The 23420-nt window shown below is 35.0% G+C and overlaps 1 protein-coding gene across 1 annotated transcript; it reads left to right on the forward strand.

Annotated features, from left to right (window-relative positions):
- The first annotated feature begins 22340 nt into the window (after positions 1-22340).
- On the forward strand, positions 22341-22940 carry LOC138313253 (uncharacterized). The gene has a single exon (XM_069253783.1). The coding sequence runs from the start codon at positions 22341-22343 to the stop codon at positions 22938-22940; it is 600 nt and encodes a 199-aa protein (XP_069109884.1).
- The last annotated feature ends 480 nt before the right edge of the window (positions 22941-23420 follow it).

The raw sequence follows: 23420 nt of genomic DNA on the forward strand, positions 1-23420 counted from the left end.
CGAAACTTCACAGTTGATCTCAGTAACATCTTACCTTGCTTTAGTAATTATTCTATGCAGAGAAAACATGGTAATTTTCTTGTAAATGTTTGTGATTATAAAAAAACCCTGAAAAGTTACGTATAGCGTGACGTTATCAATTAAACCAAACCACCACAGAAAGACGTCACCCGCAAACCTGTCTAAGACAACAGCAATGTTTACAATAACGGCGTGTTAATGATAACTTAAATAATTATTGATATAAACTCGTAATGGACCACCAGAACGTGTTTTGACAAATAAAGGTTTTTACTGAAAAAGCTTGCTTTTACAGTATTGCTACGGCCCGGATGACCCACTAATTTAAATGCGATTGACCTCTCATTTGCATGCGATTTTTTCTCTTTTCCTCTTTCTAGAACAAATATGCTGCCATAGTGCAGTTTAATTGTAATAAACAACTTCTGTGGTATTTCATTAAATAGAATAGTTTCAAACATGTCTACAAAAACTATAGCATGAACGTCTATAATTGAAAAATAGTGAGGAGAATTTGCATCAGTGGTAGCGATCGGTGGCCTAATTCTCGCCAGTCATTTGCATATATTTATGTAAACATCCGGTTTGGGTAACACTAAATAAAAGAATTGTCAGGATTTTGGTATGTAAGTATCTAATTGTACTTTGATGTATACATTCATAATCTATTATATAATGACAATTTTTTAATTCATCGTGACGTAAGTAAGTTACAAAAGTTGTTTGTTTTTACATTTATTATATGGATAGTCATTTTGGAGAACAGGTACGTTCGTATTGTGATCATGTCATTACGATGGCCCACTGAATTTAACCAAGTCTCACTCAAACAGACGCTTGTTAACTACGTTCGCATCAAGCGTTTGAGTGATCTATGCAGAAGCTAACAAACACGATAAATTCTGAGTTCCGCTGGCTCCTTATCATTTCGCACGGATTGTCAACTAACGCATCCTTTCATTAACGAGGGAATATTTAATACATGGGTATAAATACAATGAAATATCGTGACACTCAGCAATAGTGTAAACGGCCAAATGTAAACAAAGACGTCATCACGCAAAGCGGACCTGTGATGTAAACTTGCAAGTAAAGAGATATTTTCCATTTAATTATCAAGCGTAATAAATGCATTCTCATATCTGAAAAACACCGAAGAATATTTGAAAACTGCGTGTTGCAAGCCATCTTGCCTAATAAACTACGGAATTCTTTTCGTATTTGGAGACAGAAGCAGTGAAAATCGTAAGTTTCATTTCGTTTTGCTTCTTTGCCTATCATGCCTATGGGTCGGTATATTATTATATGAACTATTTGACAGACATCGGCACATGAAGTGAACTTACAACATCATGAGTATGTGTGAATTCCTGCTAACATCCATATAATCGACGTTGTATTTTATTACAACGAAAAAATTGAATATCACTTTAAATTTGAAGTAGTTTGTTGTTATATTAGCAGTTGACAAGATTCATTTTTGGTATTATTTTCTAATGCGATGACATCAAATTTGATATTAGTGCATAGAGTCAATTTACCAGATAGTCAATATGTCTATAAACATCACAAAGCATGTGTTTATTTGTAGGCAAAACAATGCATGATATAGATCCATACACAATACGTACATGTGTGTGTAATACACATGTGAATACATAATTTCTTTAGATAAATAGAAGAATTGTAATGCTAGATTTATTTAAGACAATTAATAAAGATGCTCCACCGCTGACAAATGGTATTTTTTCACTATCAAAAACGGCAGCAGACAATGTAGTATTTTTCTTCAGTTACAAAAGTTATTTACTTTACACCATTGCCGCCGTTGAAAAGTTTGAGCTTCTAATTTCACTTCAAGTTAAAAATATAAAAAAATAATTAATTGCATCCCGAAAAAAATCCGTAGCACTATATCCTATAATATATGGAACGAAGTACTGATTGCGCTTTACCCAAAGGCAAAATAAATTATTTTATATTATGTTTTGTGTTAATTAGATAGACTTATGCATACACGATTAAACACTAATTATTGTGAAAATGATGGATATCATTTATACTCTGTCGGCGGTGGAGCATCTTTAACTCAAAGTACTTGTATACATGAGTCCAATTTCTTCCTTTTGTCATTGTTAGATGATTTCTGTAACTTTTTTATAACAAATTAAGAATATTGATATATATGTTAAATTTTATAATTACAGGACTCATTGGCTAGTCATCTGAAGCAGATTCATAATTGTTGAAGACTGGAGATTATCAGGATTACTTTGGAAGCAGTACTAGTGAAATGATTCTAAGGATGACTACCAGGCATATATTAAACTAGCTGCGACAACATACATGTAGCTCTGGACAACAGGCATATTGGTTGGCGCTTCTCATTCGCATTGTTTCATAATGCCAATTAAAACACCAAAACATAAAAAAGTAAATCCAGTATGATTGAAAAGAGTTGTCACCATTTGACATACTGCCGATTGTTATCAATCTGTGGAGAGATAGAAGGCATATATGTTCTGACAGACGGTCATTATCAGAACTACAATTCTGTCCCATTGACTGTAATGTTGCAAAACATCAAGTGATGACAATTAGCGAGTGTCGAGTAACTTTGCATTTAGATATGTATTGAAATATCCTACATTTATAATATAAACTGATAATTTATTTACCCATCATCACGCCTGCATTATCATTACTACAATGTATATTTCAATGATTCACATCTGTGACACGGCCATATAAGTACATTGTATATGGAATGACATTCATTTATTTGCTACAACAGAAACATATTAAACAGTTTTACTTGTTGACTTTGTGCAGTGTGTTCACCAAAATGACACAAATTTTAACACTTCTGGTGACATAGCCCATTGGTTGTTCCCATTAGTTGTTGCCTCTATCAAATGTTTTTACAACTGTTTCTGATCTTGTTACCAATACATGTATAAACATGCTATAATATGTATATGTGTACTGTTGGTTTAGAAAAAATCGTGCCAGGTCCCTGTGATAAGAACATACCTATTTCATGTCTGGTATCATAATTACATACCTGATTATCAGCTGATATCAAATTATATAGTGCCTGGTGCTATAATTACACACCTGATAATTAACTGGTATCATAACATACCAAATTAAAAGTCTGGTATCATAATTACATACCTGACTATTCGCTGATATCATGATTACATACCTAATTAGTATCTGGTATTATAATGAATCATTGCATACCAATAAGTGTCTGGTATCAAAATTATATGCATAATTAGTGACTGGTGTCTTAATTATAAATCTAGTTAGTGCCTGGTATCATAATTATATACCTAATTAGTGCCTGGTATCATAATTATATACCTAATTAGTGCCTGGTATAATGGTATTATAATTTCATACATGTACTTAATTGTATTATACCCACATCCTTTTCTTAGTGTCATATAAATCATTGTGTCAAATAATATTAATACAAATGTACTAAAGTGTTTGGTATCATAACGATACCTTATTAGTGTCGGGTATCAAAATTACATACCTAATTAATATCTGGTATCATAATTGCATAACAATGAAATTAGTATCTGGTATTCAAATTTGCTTACCTAGTGTCTGACATCATAATTTTATATCTAATAAGTGTCTGGTATCATAATTACATACTTAATTAGTCACTGGTATCATAATTACATGCCTAATTATCAACTGGTATCATAAATGCATACCTAATTAGTGAATAGTATTAAATTACATACTTAATTGGTATTATGTATATTTATTATCACAATTATATACAAAATACCATTTAGATTTACTCCTACAATGAAACCAAATTATGCATTTGTACATAGCTTTAATTATTTTTTGTTTTCATAGAATATACCTACATATATAGTTTTGTAAGAAATTAATAGTTTGCTTCTGTTGTCTGAATAACATTCCCATCTTTAGATGCAACAAAAAATATATATGTATATATAATTTCAACATTTTTTTTCTTCTCCTTTTTATCTTTGTTAAAATTAGTTGTAAAAAAATAATATAAATGCCTGTATAAATCATCCACTACAAAAAATGTCAGCAAATAATAAGTTTACAAATAAGTGATGTATTTTTTTTTTTTTTTTTTTTTTTTTTTTGTAATTTGTCATTCGTATATGCGTACATGTAGCTTTAAAAATCAATTGTCTCACCACCACCTAACTTTTAATTAACTGTATGTTTGTGAACGTTTGTACTCTGAAAATACGGTTTTTTTCCTTTTGAATATCTTATCTATACAACTTATGAACATCTCCTGTTTTCTCTATAAGTTCTTTCTCTTTGCTATAAACCTTGACATTTCCTTTCATGATCCCTGTCTCTTTTTTCTAAAGCCTGAGTGCCCTGATTATAATGTATATATATGTATGGTAAATTCATCCGGTTACCGCCCCATCTGTAGCTTGTTATTTGATGATCATGGGTAATGATTTAGTACAATATCGGGCGGCAATCGGTTGCTTCTATCAACGTACTCATTTTTTATTGATGTCACAAAAATTTGTTTACTATATGAAATTGACCGATATTTATAGTGGCTGCAGGTCTAAAGCAACTTTCATGTTTAAAAAACTTGTAACATTTATTTATGTGTTAATGAGATGTTTGACCAATAATTCTAGTTTCCTACTGATACTACACCTCCTCCTACTCTCATGTAATGATGTACATCCAAACCCAGGTCCTCCAGATCAAAATTATACTATTTCTATCTTTCATTTGAATATCCGTAGTTTAAGAAATAAACTATCCCAATTAGAAAATTTAACTTCTGATAATGATGTTATCTGCGTCACCGAGACTCACCTTGATAATTCTGTAGCTGACACTGATTTACTCCTGGGTGGTTATGAATTATACCGTAAGGATAGGGGAAGTCCGGGAGGGGGGTTAGCTGTGTATACGAGCGGACTTAGAATTTCGAGTGGGCGAAGTGATATGGACAGAGATCCAGTATCCAAGAAAGAAATTTCTCCTGTGTACATTGTATAGACCTCCACACGCTTCAAACACCTTTTGGGACCAATTTCATTTTTCTATAGACACTGCCTTCCAAGAAACTCCACACATCATTATAGTTGGCGATATAAACGTTGACCTTTTAACCGTCGGAAATTCACACAAAATCTACGATATTATCCACACATTTCACTTCACCAATGTCATTGATAGACCGACACGTGTAGCGCGCACGTCCTCCACACTACTTGACCCAATTTTACTGTCTGACACGTGTATCTCTAACTTTTCTGACGTAATTGATATTGACGACGAAATTTCTGATCACAAAGCGACGACTGTAGAAATTAACGTAGAAACAGCTATCTCCAGAACATATAAACGAACAATAAGATGTTATAATCAGGCAAATTATGAGACGTTTAAAAATAAATTAGATGAGACTGACTGGCTAGATTTTTTTTCGACAGCGAACTCCCCAGACGACATGTGTGAAAAATTTACTGACAAATTTCTAGATATAGCTGGGGAGTGCATACTAACTAAAACCATTACTATTCGGCCTAATGACAAACCGTGGTTCAATTCTGACCTTAGACGAGAAATAAGAAAACGAGACAGACTTTTAAAGATTTTTAAACGACATCGAACAACGTTAAATCTTACTAATTTTCGGAAACAACGTAATCATGTAAACAATTTAAAAAAAGCAGACCAAAGAAAATTTTTATTCAGATATAAATGGCATTTTAGATCGTCACTCGAATTCAAACCCTAGAAACTACTGGAAAATCATTCGAAGATTATTAAAAACCTCGGACACTACTAACTCTATTTCTCCTCTATTAAACGATGCAGGGCAACCTGAAATGACGGATGTAGGTAAAGCCAATTTATTAAATGATTACTTTGTTTCCATATCAACTATTGACGATTCACAAATTGACGTTCCAGAGTTAGAGATTGGGACTGACTCTAATATAACCGACATACAATTTCAACCGACCGACATTATAGACATTCTTAAATCCTTACCTATCAATAAAGCAGTAGGACACGACGGAATCAGCCATAACATGCTAAAACACACAACATCTTCTATTGCATTACCCTTATTTCTAATATTCAGATCTTCCTTGGATACTGGTATCTTCCCAAAACAGTGGAAATTAGCTCTAGTCATGCCATTCTTTAAAAAGGGAGATAAGCATAATTCAACTAACTATAGACCTATATCTCTCTTAAGTACAATATGAAAAGTTTTTGAAAGATTGGTAGTCAAATATCTAAACAATTACTTACTTGATAATTCGCTCAAATATAAATATCACTCAGGTTTTCAACCTAGACATTCTTCATCTCACCAACTTATTGAAATCAACCATTCCCTATGTGAAAATATTGAAAAAATGCACTCAACATGTTTAGTTTTCTGTGATATTTCGAAAGCATTCGATCGTGTGTGGCACAAGGGACTGAATGTTAAACTAGCAAATTATGGTATAGGCGGAAAATTGCTAAATTGGTTAAAAAATTACATCAGTAATCGGAAACAGCAAGTTTTTGTAGGAAATAGTAAATCTTCCGTCAAATCTACAAATTCTGGTGTCCCCCAAGGCTCAGTATTAGGTCCGTTCCTTTTTATATTGTATATTAATGATATTTCTGACAACCTCGAAAGTCTTTCTAAATTATTTGCTGATGATACTTCTTTGCTATGCTCTGGGCCATCAATTTTAGAAATAGAAACTAAAATTAACGAAGACCTTAGTAAAATTCAAAATTGGGCAAATAAATTGTTAGTAACTTTTAACCCCCAAAAGACAGAAGCTTTACTTATTTCTAATACGGAACATAATCACATAATCGATATCAAATTCAATAATGTAAGTGTAGATTTTGTAGATAATCATTAGCACTTAGGAGTAACTTTGCTAAAAGTATTATTATCCCCACTAGTCTCAGAAAATTCTTCCTATAATCTTCGAAATGCTAACAACTTTACTTTACCTAATTTCCGTCTGCAGCTCTCAAATGCATCGTATTTTCCTTCCACTATTCGACTTTGGAACCAGCTAGATATAAATATTATACATAGTGTTTCATATAACATTTTTAAAAAGTCTCTGAATAATCTTACAAAAGTACCTATTTATTATTCTATTGGAAATAGAAAAGCAAATATATTGCATGCCAGATTAAGAAATAGATGTAGTACCCTTAACAATGATTTATTCCGCTCTAATTTAATAGATTACCAGCAATGCCAATGTGGGCATCCCATTGAGGATGCCCATCACTTCTTCTTTACATGTAATAATTACGCTGACCAGAGAATTCAATTATTTCGAACATTAAACAACTTCATTCCTTTAGACCTGCAGCTACTACTACATGGAAGTCCAGATTTAACTATTGAAGATAACATTACAATATGTCAGAGCACTCAAGAGTATATAACTGAATGTAATAGGTTTTAACCCCCCTCCCTCCTCCTTTACGTTTCCTATTTATAATATGAACTACATGTAATAAAAAATGTTTCTTAATATCCTTCCGATGCTGGCGAACGAAGAGAAACGTAATTAAGAAAGCAACAGATTGACAGGAGAAAGATACCAAGGCACGGGATGTGATGAACTTTAAGTAAAGCAGCGAGACAAGAACAGCGATCAGTACAACTTCAGTCGTCAGCATCGGGAGTGATCACAAATACATACACTTCAATAAATTAAGTAATTGTATACATTTATTTAAATAAACTCTCTCTCTCTCTCTCTCTCTCTCTCTCTCTCTCTCTCTCTCTCTCTCTCTCTCTCTCTCTCTCTCTCTCTCTCTAAAATCTTGTAAATATGTAAATATGTATATTTTGCCATTTTTGTATTCTTTGTTATAAAATTGATTATAATTCTGTAGGGAGAGGGCTTCATATAAGTTGGAAAACTTGTGCCCAATCCCATGGTATATAAAAATTACACAATAAAATATGTTTAAATCAAAAATGTATAAACAGTTGAAAGTAATGTGACATTAACAACAAGTTGCCAATAATGTGTGATTACATGTACGTTAATTTCATATTCTTAACATAATTAAATGGGAAAAAACCCTTTAAAACATAACAAACAAAGTATTTATTTTAGTACATAAACATAAAAACCCATCATTGATTTACAAGGTCAAGGGGAGTAACTTGTACATGACAATTTCAAAATTGACTAGGGTACACGAAATTCGGCAGTCCGGAAAATTTGTAATCTGGACGGTTTAGGCTGGGAACGAAGGTGTCCAGATTATCGAGGGTCCAATGTACATGTCAATGTATACAAATAACACACTGATTTTGAGAATGGTTGTTTTAATATGCTGTTAAGAATTCTCAGTGTCCATTTTATGCATTATATAGAGACAGTATCATACTGAATCTGACTTTGATATGACTTTTCTTCAATATTGCAGCAAAGTATCAAGAACTGCTCATTGCTTACTAATATGCCTGAATACATTGTGTGTATCACAGAAGAGAACTAGAAAAAATAATATATTGTGATGTTATTTCATGTTTGTATTAAAGTATATTTGATTAAACATAATTCAAAACAATTCTTGATAATTATCTAATTAATTGCCTTTTGCCCTTTCCTCCTGTAATAGATCTGTACCACATAGTTCATCGAAAAAAAATACTTGTATATTATATGCATTGCACATAGTTCCTTATAAATGAAGTCTATAAACAACATTTGCAGCATAAGCCATGGACTTTGTAAAAATGCCATCAAGGGATATTCATGTGTCAGATTATACTTTCTTCTTAATGGAGTCTTAATGTTTCCCTTGTTTTCATTTTACTGCAGATTGTTATTAGCTGTAGGTCTCCATGGCCTTGTCCTCAAGATCAATTATCAAACAATCATAACTACAAAATGTTTTCTTTATTTTGTTATTCAGACAATTATATTCAAACATTAGAGAAAAGGTCACATGACACTGACTGTAAATATTTGTTGAAGCTTTTGAATTCAAGATAGGTTCAAAGTTCAAATCTAAAAGAAATTTTCTAGCATTTTCTTAAATCTTCTCATAATTTTTAGATTCATCTTTTGATATGAGAAGGAATGGTTGTCTGCAATCTTAACAATTTATCCAAAATTTATTAAATGAATACTTGGAAGATAAATAACCCAACTAGATAATGACATGAGACTTAAAGAAAATACACACCCTAAAATGTTACTAATGACATATATGCCTTCTTTGAACTAATTTTTTGTTACATCAATGCTTTTTCAGTTCAGTACTTACAGTACTTTGATTAAATATTTTACGCTTGACTGTTTTTGTTGAAACGTTTACTTAATGATGGTGTTTCCAAATCGTATGCATTATATATATCATATCGACTTGCCGCTTCATAGTTTTCGTAAAAATAGTTATAGCTGAATATTTCATTATATCTTGAAACACAATGAACAAAAATGATATAAAGGTGGTTTCCGGTACGGACATAGTTTTTTTAAGAAAACGGCGTCATTTCGGAGAAAAATGTTTTGTCTTAATCTGTTTCGCATAGAAAGTATATGCTTTCTATATCCCCTACAAAAATAGTATGTTAAAAGGTTTTCACCTGATGGCCGTGTTGTCAGGATTCGTGCGTGATATAATGTATGTTGATATAAAAACAAAGTTCGTTGAATACAGAGATTGTCTCTAGTCGAGTGATATAAAAATCAGTTCATTGATTTCTATATTGCAAATGGATCCGCCATACGTGAAGGTGTGAACATACTTAGGTGGACAATGCGATGTTAGCCCCGGGATCTCAAATTGGATAGATGCCTCCATGATAATAGCTTAACAGTGACGGCGTTGTTATATACAGCAGTTAACTTTTTTTTTTTTTTTTTTTTGCTGAAGACAAATGCACAATGTATCTTAATGAACAATGAAGTCTTACTTTGGCGTTTAACACCCTTATGTCTGGTGGATAATACCTCCCGGTATATAATGCAAATGAGAAGACCCCAACAATACACGGCGTTGTGTAGGCGGTATGTTAAAAATTAATGTAGACCCTAAACGGTTACAGGTGATGACAGTAGACAATAGGATATAACTCACGTGATTCAGCTTTTAGAGTATCTTAGTAAAAAAGTGCATTGAGAAATGTAACCATATATGGGAGGGTTTTGGGGGTTGGGTGTAAGTTGATTTGAAAAAATTTAGATCAAACTTCATGTCTTCGTTTAATCTGTCAATTTTTTCAAATCAACCACGCTGAGAGATCCCACGAGATTTTAGAGTCAATGCATTTTTTTTAAACAACAATGCAACATTTTGAAGATTCATCATACTTTAATATGTGAAATGTATCCAATAAAATATGTTACAACACAACTAATGCAGCAGTTCACTCAAGGCAGTATTTCCTTGGCTTCTGTCACTGTTAACAACACACACATGTCTCTGATAGAAACGGGAAAAAGTACTTTAAGTACTTTCCTGGCTCCAGCCTGCTGCTGCCATTATTTTCTGAACAGTAACACCTCTACTAGAGGCTGCACTAGTGGCAGCTGATCTTGTGCTGTGTGCACCGAATATTGACACATCCACACCTGCTTCGGACATGACAGATTTCAACCATATGGATATGGTGCTTCTACACACTGGACCATGCGGTGATACAGTACCAAGAAATAGCTGTGTATTGGTGCCTCTAATGGCTTTGGTTCTATTTACTTACTCCAGCATATTACTATAAACACACAGAGAAAGTTTGTCTATAAACTTGGGGATGTGAATAGGAGCCTGGTGATGACCAGGTCGTGTAGTCTTTAAAATCTTATCCACATAAATAGTCAGTTTATCTGAGGTAAAATGAACATTCGCCACATCAATAAGGTGTAAAAACTGGCCTCTTTGGGCAGTAACTAAAGCTAATAACATAACTAATTTTTTGGTTAAACTAAGAAGATCTAAAGACTGTAAAGGCATAAGTTTTTCTAAATGTTCTACTACTCTATCTACATTCCAAGTTTCCGTATATCTTGGTAAACTTGGTCGGTTTGTGAACACACCTTTTAAAAATCTACAAACTAATGGGTGAGTTCCCACTGGATTGTTCACGGATATGTCCAAAGAACTGATCGCTGATCGTGCGGTATTGATTGCACTATAACCAATACCTCTTTGATAAAGTGACACGAGAAATTCTAGTACCACATTTATATGCTTAGATGGTCTATATGGACCAATCTCCCGTGACTGGCAAAATTGCACCCACTGCGCGATATAACACCCATACTGTTGTTTTGTCCCTCGTCTCCAAGATGCTGTGATGATATTGGCAGCGTCAGCTGAAATTCCTTCGTCCTCCAAAGCTATCCTGATACAGGAAAAACTCCGAGACGCAGCTGTTGCAGTGGATGTTGTCTGTCCTGTCGTGTTGGATGATAAAGCGACCGACTGACTGGTGGGAGGATGAAACTCTGATCGCATATCAGGCGTAGTAATACTGGAAACCATATCTGAGTTGGCCAGATTGGCGCCACAATTATCATCAATTCCACCTGATCCTCCTCCAGTTTGCGTAACACTCGGTGTAGAATGCTGAAAGGAGGAAAAGAGTACATTATGTATTTAGACCAATTTATGGTACAAGCGTCCACACCAAGCGCTTGCGGGTCAGGTAAGAATGACACATAACATGAAAGTTTGTAGTTTAGTCTTGATGCAAATAAATCAACCTGTAAGCCTGGCCACATCCGAAAAATGGCACTGAATATGGTAGGGGAAAGTGCCCATTCCATATCGTCGGAAAGCGTTCGTGATAGCGAATCTTCCTGAGTATTTGAACTACCAGATATGTGTGAGGCTGATAACCAAATGTTTCGTTCAATACACTAACACCAAAGTTTTTTAACAAGTGTGTGTAATTCCTCTATACGGCCTCCCATACGCTGGATATACGACACTGCTACTGTATTGTCTAACTGTAACCTTATATGTACATTTGTCTTGGTATTACACAAACTTTGTAAAACAAGGAAAGCAGCTTTCAACTCCAACACATTAATATGATGTTGTTTCTCCACATATGACCAGTGTCCTCCTGTGTGTTAATTGGAATCATGAATAATACCACCCCAACCTGATTTGGAGCTGTCGGTACTAATCACAAAGTCGGCTGGGGGCCTAATTAGGTGTTTAACAGACATGGAAAGATTATCTATCCACCACTGCAAATCTTGAAGACTAGTATAAGATAACTTAATCCTTCCTTCAAAGTCACCTTTTTGTTGTTTAAGACCTAAGTCCTTTTCCCGTTCAAGATTTTTATAAAACAATGAGGCATACTGTACTCCTGGTTCCGCTGCAACTAGCTTCCCTACCAATATTGCCACATCCCGTATAACAACAATTTGCCTGCGTTTCAGACACTCACACATATGAATAATTTGTTCCTTCTTCTCATGTGGAAGTGAGATAGTCATTTTAATAGAGTTCAATACAAAACCCAGAAAAAACAATCTCCTGTGTAGGATGCAAAACTGATTTGTCAGGATAAATTGTAAACCCTAAACTGTCAACTAGGGTCACAGTATCCAATATATTCTGTTCACATGCTGCCTTCGAAGGTGACACTAGCAAACTATCATCTAAATAAGCTAGATTAGTATGTCCTTGTTTCCGAAGTGTGGAAAAAAGTGGTTTCAAGAGTTTTGTGAATATTCTCGTAGCGGAAGCAAGCCCATTTGGTAAACAAGTGAATTGATAAACTGTGTTGTTCCATACAAATTTAAGGTATTTCCTATAATTGTTCGCGATATTCACGGAGTAGTATGCATCTTTTAAATCAATGGAAGCGAACCAACACTGAGGTGTAACAAGACTAATTGCTGCTTTAATTGTTTCCATCTTAAAATGGCTCGTATCCACACACTGATTTAAATTTTTCAAATTTAAAATTAGTCTGTGTGTACCATCTTTTTTCGGCCTTGTGAAAATAGTCGAGAAAAACCCATCTGTGTCATTGTTAGTTTTCTCTATAACTTTTTTGTCCAAAAGTTTGTCCACTTGGGCTCGTAAAATAGCACATTGGTGTGTAGGATATATGCAAGACTTCCTTTGATATAATTCACTAGGCTCTGAAGAGAACTCGATATTGCACCCTCTCACTATTTGCAGAATATCCCTGTCACTGGTAAGTGTAGTCCAATTAGAAAAATGGTTCTGAATTTTTCCTGCCACAAAATTTTCTGGCTTGTTAGTAATATTACTCACATGTTCGTCCAAGTTGTTTACGGTTTGTGGTTCTGCGTTGATTTCGGCGGTTTGACACTCTGTCTCTTGTCGCCTAAAAAGGACCAGAGGTCCTAGGAGCTGTTTGACGAAGAGGATGTCGGAAACCTCTGGCCGCATACTGGTTATTATAGGGTTGGAATCTAGTCGGGCCTGGTAATCGCTGGAGAGGTGACTTATAGTTGTTCCCACTGCCTCTAAGACTTGGCTGTAACTTGTGTGTAATGTTTTTGGCATCAGTCAACTCTCTGATACGTTTATCCAGATCATCCCCAAATAAAAGATCACTGACTGGTAGAAATATTCGCTATGCAGTGAGACTTGGCATTTGTAATAAGCATGTAATATAACATGTATATATATTCGTCATAAAATTCGAGTATGATTCCAAAATAGAAAATATATATATATATATATATTTATATATATATATATATATATATTAGAAACTTACCTGCACAACTCTATGTAAGACTGGTGTAAATGTGGCTGAGTAGCCTCTCGTCGTCTGACAGTCAGATCCGTATATAGTATTTGGACGAGTTTGAACGAGTCCATTGCCAATTTCATACATTCTGATATATCTCCACCGAAAATTGGCCTATTCTCCCTCCTGCAAGTATTCATATTGTCAATCAAACATAGCAGGGGAAATGAAATCGAAATGAGTAAAGTAAAATCCAAGCGAAAATCTTCTGTTGAGCTGATCACAACAAGCGTATGTACTGAATCACGTGACTTGCGCATGTCATCTCGTGGGATCTCTCAGCGTGGTTGATTTGAAAAAACTTACTTTATCACAGACGAATGTACCGACGGAAACAAACCAAAACCTTTAATGTAAAATGTATGAAAAGGCGTGTAAATTGCAGTCCTTTTGTTTAGACATTCATTTTAAAACGGCGTTCATCCTGAATCACCCTTAGTTGATTTTTAATTGAAACGTTTAGTACCAAGAGCCTGGGGACTTTCACCACGATGAGACTCGTCACTGATTTCCATTCCAATTTAATCAATGTTGTTTTGAGTCTTAACACCATGTCAGCGATCTGTGCTGCTATAGGATAAGTTGTGGCACCATTAGTAAGAGCTACAATGTAAAATAGGACAACCGTCATGTCTATTAGAGGCAAGCCGTAGACATATATATGAAGTAATCTTAGAATGTCAAATTAAATGTTGTAACGGCAAAGGCTGTGGCTCGTTTGTATTGAGTCGACTCGCTAATGACAGCTGTACCATAGTAAAGTGCCAATAGAAATCTGTCTTAATTAATACCTCAATCCGATTAATTATCTAAATACGCATGGTCCATAATCCACCTATCGCATACGATAATCTTCTAGGAACTGTTATGACACATGCAATTTCGGTGATTAATTTTGTCTAGTATCTGTCGAGAGTTATTACATTAGTTAATTGAGAACTATTTGATTCGTGTGGAAATGAGGTATTAAAATATTATTTAAACGTTACATACTAAATTTAATACTGTAATTTCATGTAATAGGCAAATGCATTGAAACGCTTATCATGGACGTCAATCAGAAGTAGAAATACAGAATATAATTAGACTTTGCAACCTGTGATCTACTAATGAAGAGGATAGAGACAGTGTCAACGGGAAATGAGACAAGAGTTATACTTGTTTAAATAAAGGCGTTGATTATAAACGCATAACTGTGATAGAAATGCAAGGTACGATTTTCGCTCTGTTTATATAGATAGAATTAGCTAACCAGTATTTACGATTGTATGACAGCGTGGGGTTTGTTGCGTCAGTTTTGTGTTCACACGGGTATTGCTATCTATTCACCGTAACATGAACTGGTGTTCCGTGACAGGATGGCGTGCGTATACAGTCACTTACAGATCAGTTATATCAAAATCAATACAGGACCGAAAGGTGGCTGAGACAACCCTAGAACTGACAGACCTCTATAAACTACTCCTATCTGATTGTCTGACCGCTTTACTACCAGAAAACGTCACTATCCATCGTCCTCAGATGTACGATACTACCCTTCCATCTGATATATTACTTCTATACAATTCTTTTATAGTTGTTTGTGCTCATAAATCCTAATTTCGTTTTTCTTTGTAACATGAGATAAAGCAAATTTAGATATTGGAAATATTCGTGTAAAAATCAACCAATCGTCTGAAGAGAAACGGCATTCGATTATACAAAAATATAAGGTCGAGAGAAGCCATAAATTTAGTCGGTCGGGTCCATTGCACAATAGGGGAAAAAAGTCTATTTATTTAAATTGTGTTATGTTACTTTAATACTAAATATATCGATGACATACAAGGTTGCGTAAACTAAGACTCCAAAATCTCAGGACAAAGGTTTTTTTTTTCTTTGTTAATCAAGACACCAAACGCGCGCCCTCTATATAGATAATGCGATTTTGTAGACAATTGCGTTATATTCATGTTGTGTCTCTTTGCGAAAGCGTGTTTGCTTACTGTTAAAAATATTCGGCGATATAACCGATTATGATATAGACGTTCGGAACATCCGTCGTCCAAATTCTCCAATACTGGACGTTAAACGTAGGCCAAAACTATATTATTGCAGGTATGGTTGAAAAAATTATAGCCATTGTTGGAGAGCAAAATAACCAGAAAATGGCGAAAAATGAAGATAAATCAGACATCACAAAAATGAAAGATAAAAAGAAAACTCGCTTGTTCTCATGACAGCTAAGAATGTGGCATGTCTGTGAAACTACAAACATGTTCACGTCATAGCTTTAAGGAGAGACAGCTCTTGCTAAATATCACTAGCCCGCCAAACGTTCTCTGCCAATACAACGTAGAACCATCTTGTTTTCCACAAATTTTATGGATATCTTGTCGTGATCTGACCACATGTTTACCAACAAAATGTCAAGCATTTCAATACAGTAGTGGCGGTGATCTAAATTGATAGCTGCTAATGTCGATCGAGAGGGGTGTAAATGACTATAGTAAAACCTTCCGTTTGTCGACGAAAGTGTGCCAGTGACTTAAAAGATTCCATCCGAGCTTTGGAAGACGAGATAGCATTATCATGATTATGGTACATAGTTCGGATGTTGAGACATATGATAGTGGTATGCTAGGCGTTCTGTAATGTCTAGTGAGGATGACATTTTGGGTTTGAAAATGATGTGTGCCTACAGCAAAGTATTGGTCATATTCAGATACCTGGAAAGAGACAGGTTTAGGTGTGACGTCACCCAGGTCCGACAAATATCCAAATAATGAAACTGTGAAACTTTTCTAGAACATCTGGATCTACTCATTTTCCTGATTATTCCTTCGTTCATTCGATGTGTTTTGGTTACCTATTGGTGTATATGTTTTCATTGTTAAATCGATTGTATGTTTGAATTTAGATAATGCGCCATTCTTCATTCGTTTGATAGTATACGGTTTCTTATCTAATAATAAATATTTTTATTGTCGATTTCTACAATGAAAAAAGGGAGAAAGGGAGAGATAGAGAGAGAGCTTTCAGAAATGATCATTGTTGTAATGTTTACATTAACGATACTTGAAGTTATAGATTAAGTGACCTTTAGTCATAATACTTTCAACACTGCATCACAAACGGGATTTACAGGAAGTGAACAGCAGTGTAAGAAGTGTTGATATGTTTGTGTAAGCGTACAATCCTAGCGGTTTTAAATGTTGAGGAAACTAGTACTACCGCATGGGTGATAAGTGATTTGTTTTAAGCTATGACGTTTGTATAGATTCAGGAAATATGCATACCTCTGGGCCAAAAGTGGAACTTATATAATGTAAAGCATGTCTTATGATAAATAGGTATATTTACAGTTTGCAGTGATATTGACTCCATAATCAAACGCTTAAAGAATGTAATGATCCGTGTATATTTCTATACACTTTTATATATTTCTATACAATTGGTCCAGAGGTGTGCGGTGGAAATGAATGTTACTGCTGACTTCAGTTGGAATGCACCATTCAGCTGAAGAAAAAAAGTTCCGATGGAATCAAGAGCAGAAAAGAAAACTCGTCATCTACACGTAAAACTATCAGTATAAAAACATCCTTATGCAAACGATAATTGAGTTTGTATATTTTTTTGTAACTCGGCGATTGAATAACTTCCCCATTGGGCACAGCCCAGTGAGGGAAAGTTTCGAGTCATGTTTTTACAATACTAAATATTGTGTATGATATATATCGACTGAAAAAGGTACCACTCAGTACTGTCTGTTATCCCTACACTAGATACAGAATGAAATCAAATGGATCTTACAGGATTTGCACTATTATCATCTTGGATTTGACATTTCCCAATGTAATTCAAAACATGTTGGCTGGATTTAATAAATCGCTCGACTAAAGACATTTTTGTAAATTCAAACACATTTTTTCATTTTGAAATACTAAAAGGATGTTTAGAAAGATTAAAATGAAAAATTTAAAGGTTGATAGTTTGCCCGTGTACATATGACTCATCGTTATTGTGGTTAATATTTTACTGTCGACGTAGTTGTTGCTCAACCGTATCTGAAGCTCGATTTTCTCATTAAACATTGTTAGGTGCCAAGGCTATTCATAACGTGTAGGCTATCCTTTGATCCATTCCAATAACTGGAGGAATTAGGTATTCTCTTTGGGTTCCCGTATTGACAACAAAACATCTCTAGACCTGTCTACGTTTAAACAGTGCGTCTTCTGCATCTTGCCATTGGTCTGATCACTGTGTGTATAGTCGCCCTGTACTCCTCAGGTTGGATATGTTTACTCTGATAAAGTTCGTCCCCCTTACCCATTGCCACTTTTGTAACACTTTCCTTCACTATTTCTATTTGGAGGGACTATTTGATTACACGAAGGTCTTTAAACATCCCACCTCACCGTTAGGTGTAATTAGTTATCGAGGTCATTAGAGGCTGTATCATCAGACTTAATTCCGCTACCTCGTGGTATCGGTATGGATAATTACCATCCAACCATGCACTAATACATGCGTAGAGTGAGTTGACTCTAGATCTACACTGCCGTCCTAACCGTACATGTATATTGGGAATTGACATCATGCGTAGGTAAGGATGGGAACTTCAGCAAATTATAAAGGCTATCCCATAGTTGGCATCATTACGACCACTGATGACAAGAATAACACCCATATATATACAAAACCCCTGAAGACCGGCATGAGCCGAGAAAGTGCTAGGGAGAAAAAACTGTTTTATAGTTGTGTTTTTTTATGTATATGGAAACCATTACATGGACATTGTTCTTTTTTATTTATATATATATATATATAATCTGTCATAACTTGATAAGTCGAGTATAAGAAAAATAGAGTTGTCAATGGCATCATAAGGTCACGACTGTATTACCTAGTATAAGTGTCAACAAACTGGCATATATAATTTATGCATCAATGGGTTTAATAAATTTCTTAGATATTGCAGGAGATTTGTGGGGTATATTTGATCAGAATTTAAAACGATTCAGAATATGGTTGTAAACTATCAAATACATTTCAACGTACACATATTAGTCTTAAGCTAGTGTTGTAAAAGACGTTCATTTCTATTTCCATAAATCATAGAATATTACAGCTAGTGACTACTCAAAGACCATGTCGATGTTATTTTATAAATAAAACCTATGTTTACAAGCGTCACATTGCATCAAAGTTACTTTTTATTATAACTAAGTATAATCTATAAATACCAGCTCTACATTAAACAAATATTGTCACAAAGATCCGACTATCTATAAATATCAGCTCTCCATTAAACAAATATTGTCACAAATATCCGGGTATCTATAAATACCAGCTCTCCATTAAACAAATATTGTCACAAATATCCGGGTATCTATAAATACCAGCTCTACATTAAACAAATATTGCCACAAAGATCCGGGAATCTATAAATACCAGCTCTCCATTAAACAAATATTGTCACAAAGATCCGACTATCTATAAATACCAGCTCTCCATTAAACAAATATTGTCACAAAGATCAGGGCATCTATAAATACCAGCTCTCCATTAAACAAATATTGTCACAAAGATCCGGGCATCTATAAATACCAGCTCTACATTAAACAAATATTGTCACAAAGATCCGACTATCTATAAATACCAGCTCTCCATTAAACAAATATTGTCACAAAGATCCGGGCATCTATAAATACCAGCTCTCCATTAAACAAATATTGTCACAAAGATCCGGGTATCTATAAATACCAGCTCTACATTAAACAAATATTGTCACAAAGATCCGACTATCTATAAATACCAGCTCTCCATTAAACAAATATTGTCACAAAGATCCGGGCATCTATAAATACCAGCTCTCCATTAAACAAATATTGTCACAAAGATCCGGGTATCTATAAATACCAGCTCTCCATTAAACAAATATTGTCACAAAGATCCGGATCTATAAATACCAGCTCTCATTAAACAAATATTGTCACAAAATCCGGGTATCTATAAATACCAGCTCTCCATTAAACAAATATTGTCACAAAGATCCGGGTATCTATAAATACCAGCTCTACATTAAACAAATATTGTCACAAAGATCCGACTATCTATAAATACCAGCTCTACATTAAACAAATATTGTCACAAAGATCCGGGCATCTATAAATACCAGCTCTCCATTAAACAAATATTGTCACAAAGATCCGGGTATCTATAAATACCAGCTCTACATTAAACAAATATTGTCACAAAGATCCGGGTATCTATAAATACCAGCTCTACATTAAACAAATATTGTCATAAAGAAGAAAGGAAACCACATAGTCGGAATATTTCTTGCCGGAAAATCCGTTCATAAAAGGAAAGCAAAAAAAAAAAATGAAAATTGAAACAAGAATTCCTACATGCTGCCAAAATGAATATAAGGCTTTAATGCTATTAGCCTGTCCTGTACCTAGCACCCTCTGACTGGTGTACTAGTGTAGAGCATCAACATGATTTCACATATCTGAATTGTGTTGATTTGTAGGAGATATATTTTAAATCTTATCGCTCAGTAATCATACGTCCTGTGAATCTATGACGTCCAGTACAGGTACACATTTTATTTTCCTATCTAATTCATTCTCGTGTGGAATTCGCGCCATGTATCCCTGCCAGCATCATCAGCCGAGGCTGTAGGTGTACTGGATGACCCGCAGTGTCTGGTAGGTGTAATGTATACATGCATCACCACCATATATCAGGTTTATCTATTTTTTACGTCCTATTAACAGCCAGGGTCATGTAAGGACGTGCCAGGTTTGTTGGTGGAGGAAAGCCGGAGTACTTGGAGAAAAACCACCGACCAGCGGTCAGTACCTGGCAACTGCCCCACATGGGATTCGAACCCGCATCCCAGAGGTGGAGGGCTTGTGGTAATATGTCGGGACATCTTAACCACTCGGCCACCGCGGCCCCCATAAATCAGGTATGTATATACTCATTCAGCAAACTGATTGAACCTTTCCTTCTGATCAAGTCTTACCAATACAAGTCTATGACATACCATCCGGAGAACGATAATTTGTCCATATGAAATTCTATCTTGATTTTACAGTGAAATGAGAATAGTAATGAAGAACAATAATTTAGTTTGCTATTATTATTTATATAATATTTCGACGATATAATACATATTCCCGGCGTTAATAACGTCAGTTTATTTCATAAAACTATTTTCAATTTCAGTTTCTTCGTTATTCAATACATTTATACATTTATATAGTCGCCACACCTGAGTAAATAGACTGAGTATTGGGTGTCTTGGTTTCCTCCAAAGTTGTATCACTACGTTATATAGAAATATTAGATTGACGAAGGATGGTTACAATAAAATCAAGGAATAGGATTAACAGAAGACATTGTATGCGTGGCAACGTAATCGTCATTCAAGTCATTTGAAATTGATGTCGTTATAAGTTTGGTTTGGCATTTAGAAAAAGCCCACGTAGACACGGAGTACTTGTGGCGTCACGGTATTATAATATAATAATAATGTAATAATATGTTTTATAATATTGCTACATGTATATTGTATGTATGGCATCGAAGAACAAATATATCTTTGACATACTTTTATAGCGTAGAATGGTATATCATTTAACGTTCAAATTATATCGATTCATTGAAACCTGCACATTTATTGCAGATATTAAAGTTCAGAGTTATTAGACAGAGGTTGCTATTATCAAATTGTTTCCCGTGGCAACCAATATTCTTATCGGATTCTAATGATCTTCACGAAATAATAACAAATTTATAAACTTAAGTGTTTTAGAGATATATTTAGGAGTACATTAAGTACATTTAGATGTAAGTACGGCGGGAACATCAGGTGAAACCTCATCAATAGACCTAATGGCCAATCTGATGGACGAGTACGGCCGATAGTTCGGGAAAGCCAGTATGTCAGAGGCAGCTGCTCTATCGACGCCGATGTCGAATCCTGTCTACTAACATACCCTGACATTAGATAATGATAGCGGGGCCCATCTGTAGCAATATCGGCATACACAACACTACGATCAACATTTGAACAAAATGTACCTGACGCAGAAAGTTCAGAACTTCGGCCATTAGTGCTAACATCTGTGTTTGTCGTTCATTTAATGTGGTATGCCGCGATGTGGCCATCCTGACGCTGTTTGCCCACGTGGAAACTGACCATTGTTATCAAAGTACCAATATGTTTATAGTAGTAGTACTTATTGTGCAGATAATGCAAAGTGATGGTTAATGCAGTCAAGTGTCTGTGACTAGTAAAAGTTACATGTATTTGTGCTGATTTCACTTAGACATCTGTTCTACGACCAATGCATGTCGGGTTTCATGTTACTGATAAAAGGAAACGATAGATTTAAGAAATAGATTCACTTTGTAATGTATAATAGTAAGAGAGGAGAGAATAAGCAAGGTTGAGAATGTGAGAGATAGAGCCCGTGATGACTTATTTGATGTCAAAGAGCGCATGCTCCAATTACAGACTCGATCAATGAAAGAAAATTTGTTGTTTGGAGGGCTTCCAGAGAGAGGAGATAATACTGCAGAGGACACTGAAAAAGTTGTCAAGGACTTTATCAGTAATGTTCTTGATATTCCTGACGAAATCCCCTTCCAAGTGGTTCATAGGCTCCGACCAAGAAATGATGGTAAACCAAGGTCTATTGTAGCTAAATTTTGTAACAGGAAAGACCGTGAAAAAGTCCTCAATGCTGTTCCTGATAAACTGGCTGATAAAAAACAATTCTCCGTGTATGAACAATTTCCCCCAGAGATCAACGAACGGAGAAAAGTTCTTTATCCAATCTTCAAGGAAGCCAAAAGGCGAGGTCAGTCTGCACGTCTGAAGGAGGACCGACTATATATTAATAATCAGCTACAACCATTACCACAGCTCCTTCCACCACCTGGATTTCGACAGCCTCAAGATCTTCGTGCACCCCCTCCCCCACCATCTCGGGGATTCCAGCAGCATCTTGGCTCCCGATCTCAACACAGTCAACCCAACAATCAACATGGTTTCCCTGGTAATGTTCATCTTCTTGGTGATATGTACCGTTCCAGCTCAGGCAACCAACAGAACCACACTTAGGGATGCGATACAAGAGGTTCCCCTAATCGTAACGAACTAATAAAACCTACACTAAAGGTAACATTTCTGAATGTTTGCGGACTAAAGTCAAAGTTAAAATTAACGGAATTCGATCAATTAATTAAATCGTGTGATATTCTTGTTTTTTTTAGAAAGTAAAACTGATGATCTTGATGTTTTAAACTTGCCGAAAGGTTACACATACTATGCAAAACACCGATCTAAATGTAAAAGACGATCGGGTGGTATTGTTATTGTATACAAGAAAAATATTGAACATTTACTACATTTTAAATCCAGTAATTCCGAATATGTACAATGGTTTATAATATCGAAATCCTTGTTAAATCTTGACTATGAAATATTACTCGGTAATATCTATATCCCACCTGAAACTTCTAGATACTCAACTATTGACGCCTTTTCAGAAATAGAGCAAGAAATGATTAGTTTTTGTAATAGCAATACGCAAGTATCACT

The sequence above is a fragment of the Argopecten irradians genome, chromosome 2 (genome assembly GCF_041381155.1).
Source record: "Argopecten irradians isolate NY chromosome 2, Ai_NY, whole genome shotgun sequence".
Lineage (NCBI taxonomy): Eukaryota > Metazoa > Mollusca > Bivalvia > Pectinida > Pectinidae > Argopecten > Argopecten irradians.

What these genes read in the sequence shown, in the direction of transcription:
- LOC138313253 (XM_069253783.1), top strand. Translation starts at nt 22,341, where the DNA reads ATGAAAGAAAATTTGTTGTTTGGAGGGCTTCCAGAGAGAGGAGATAAT.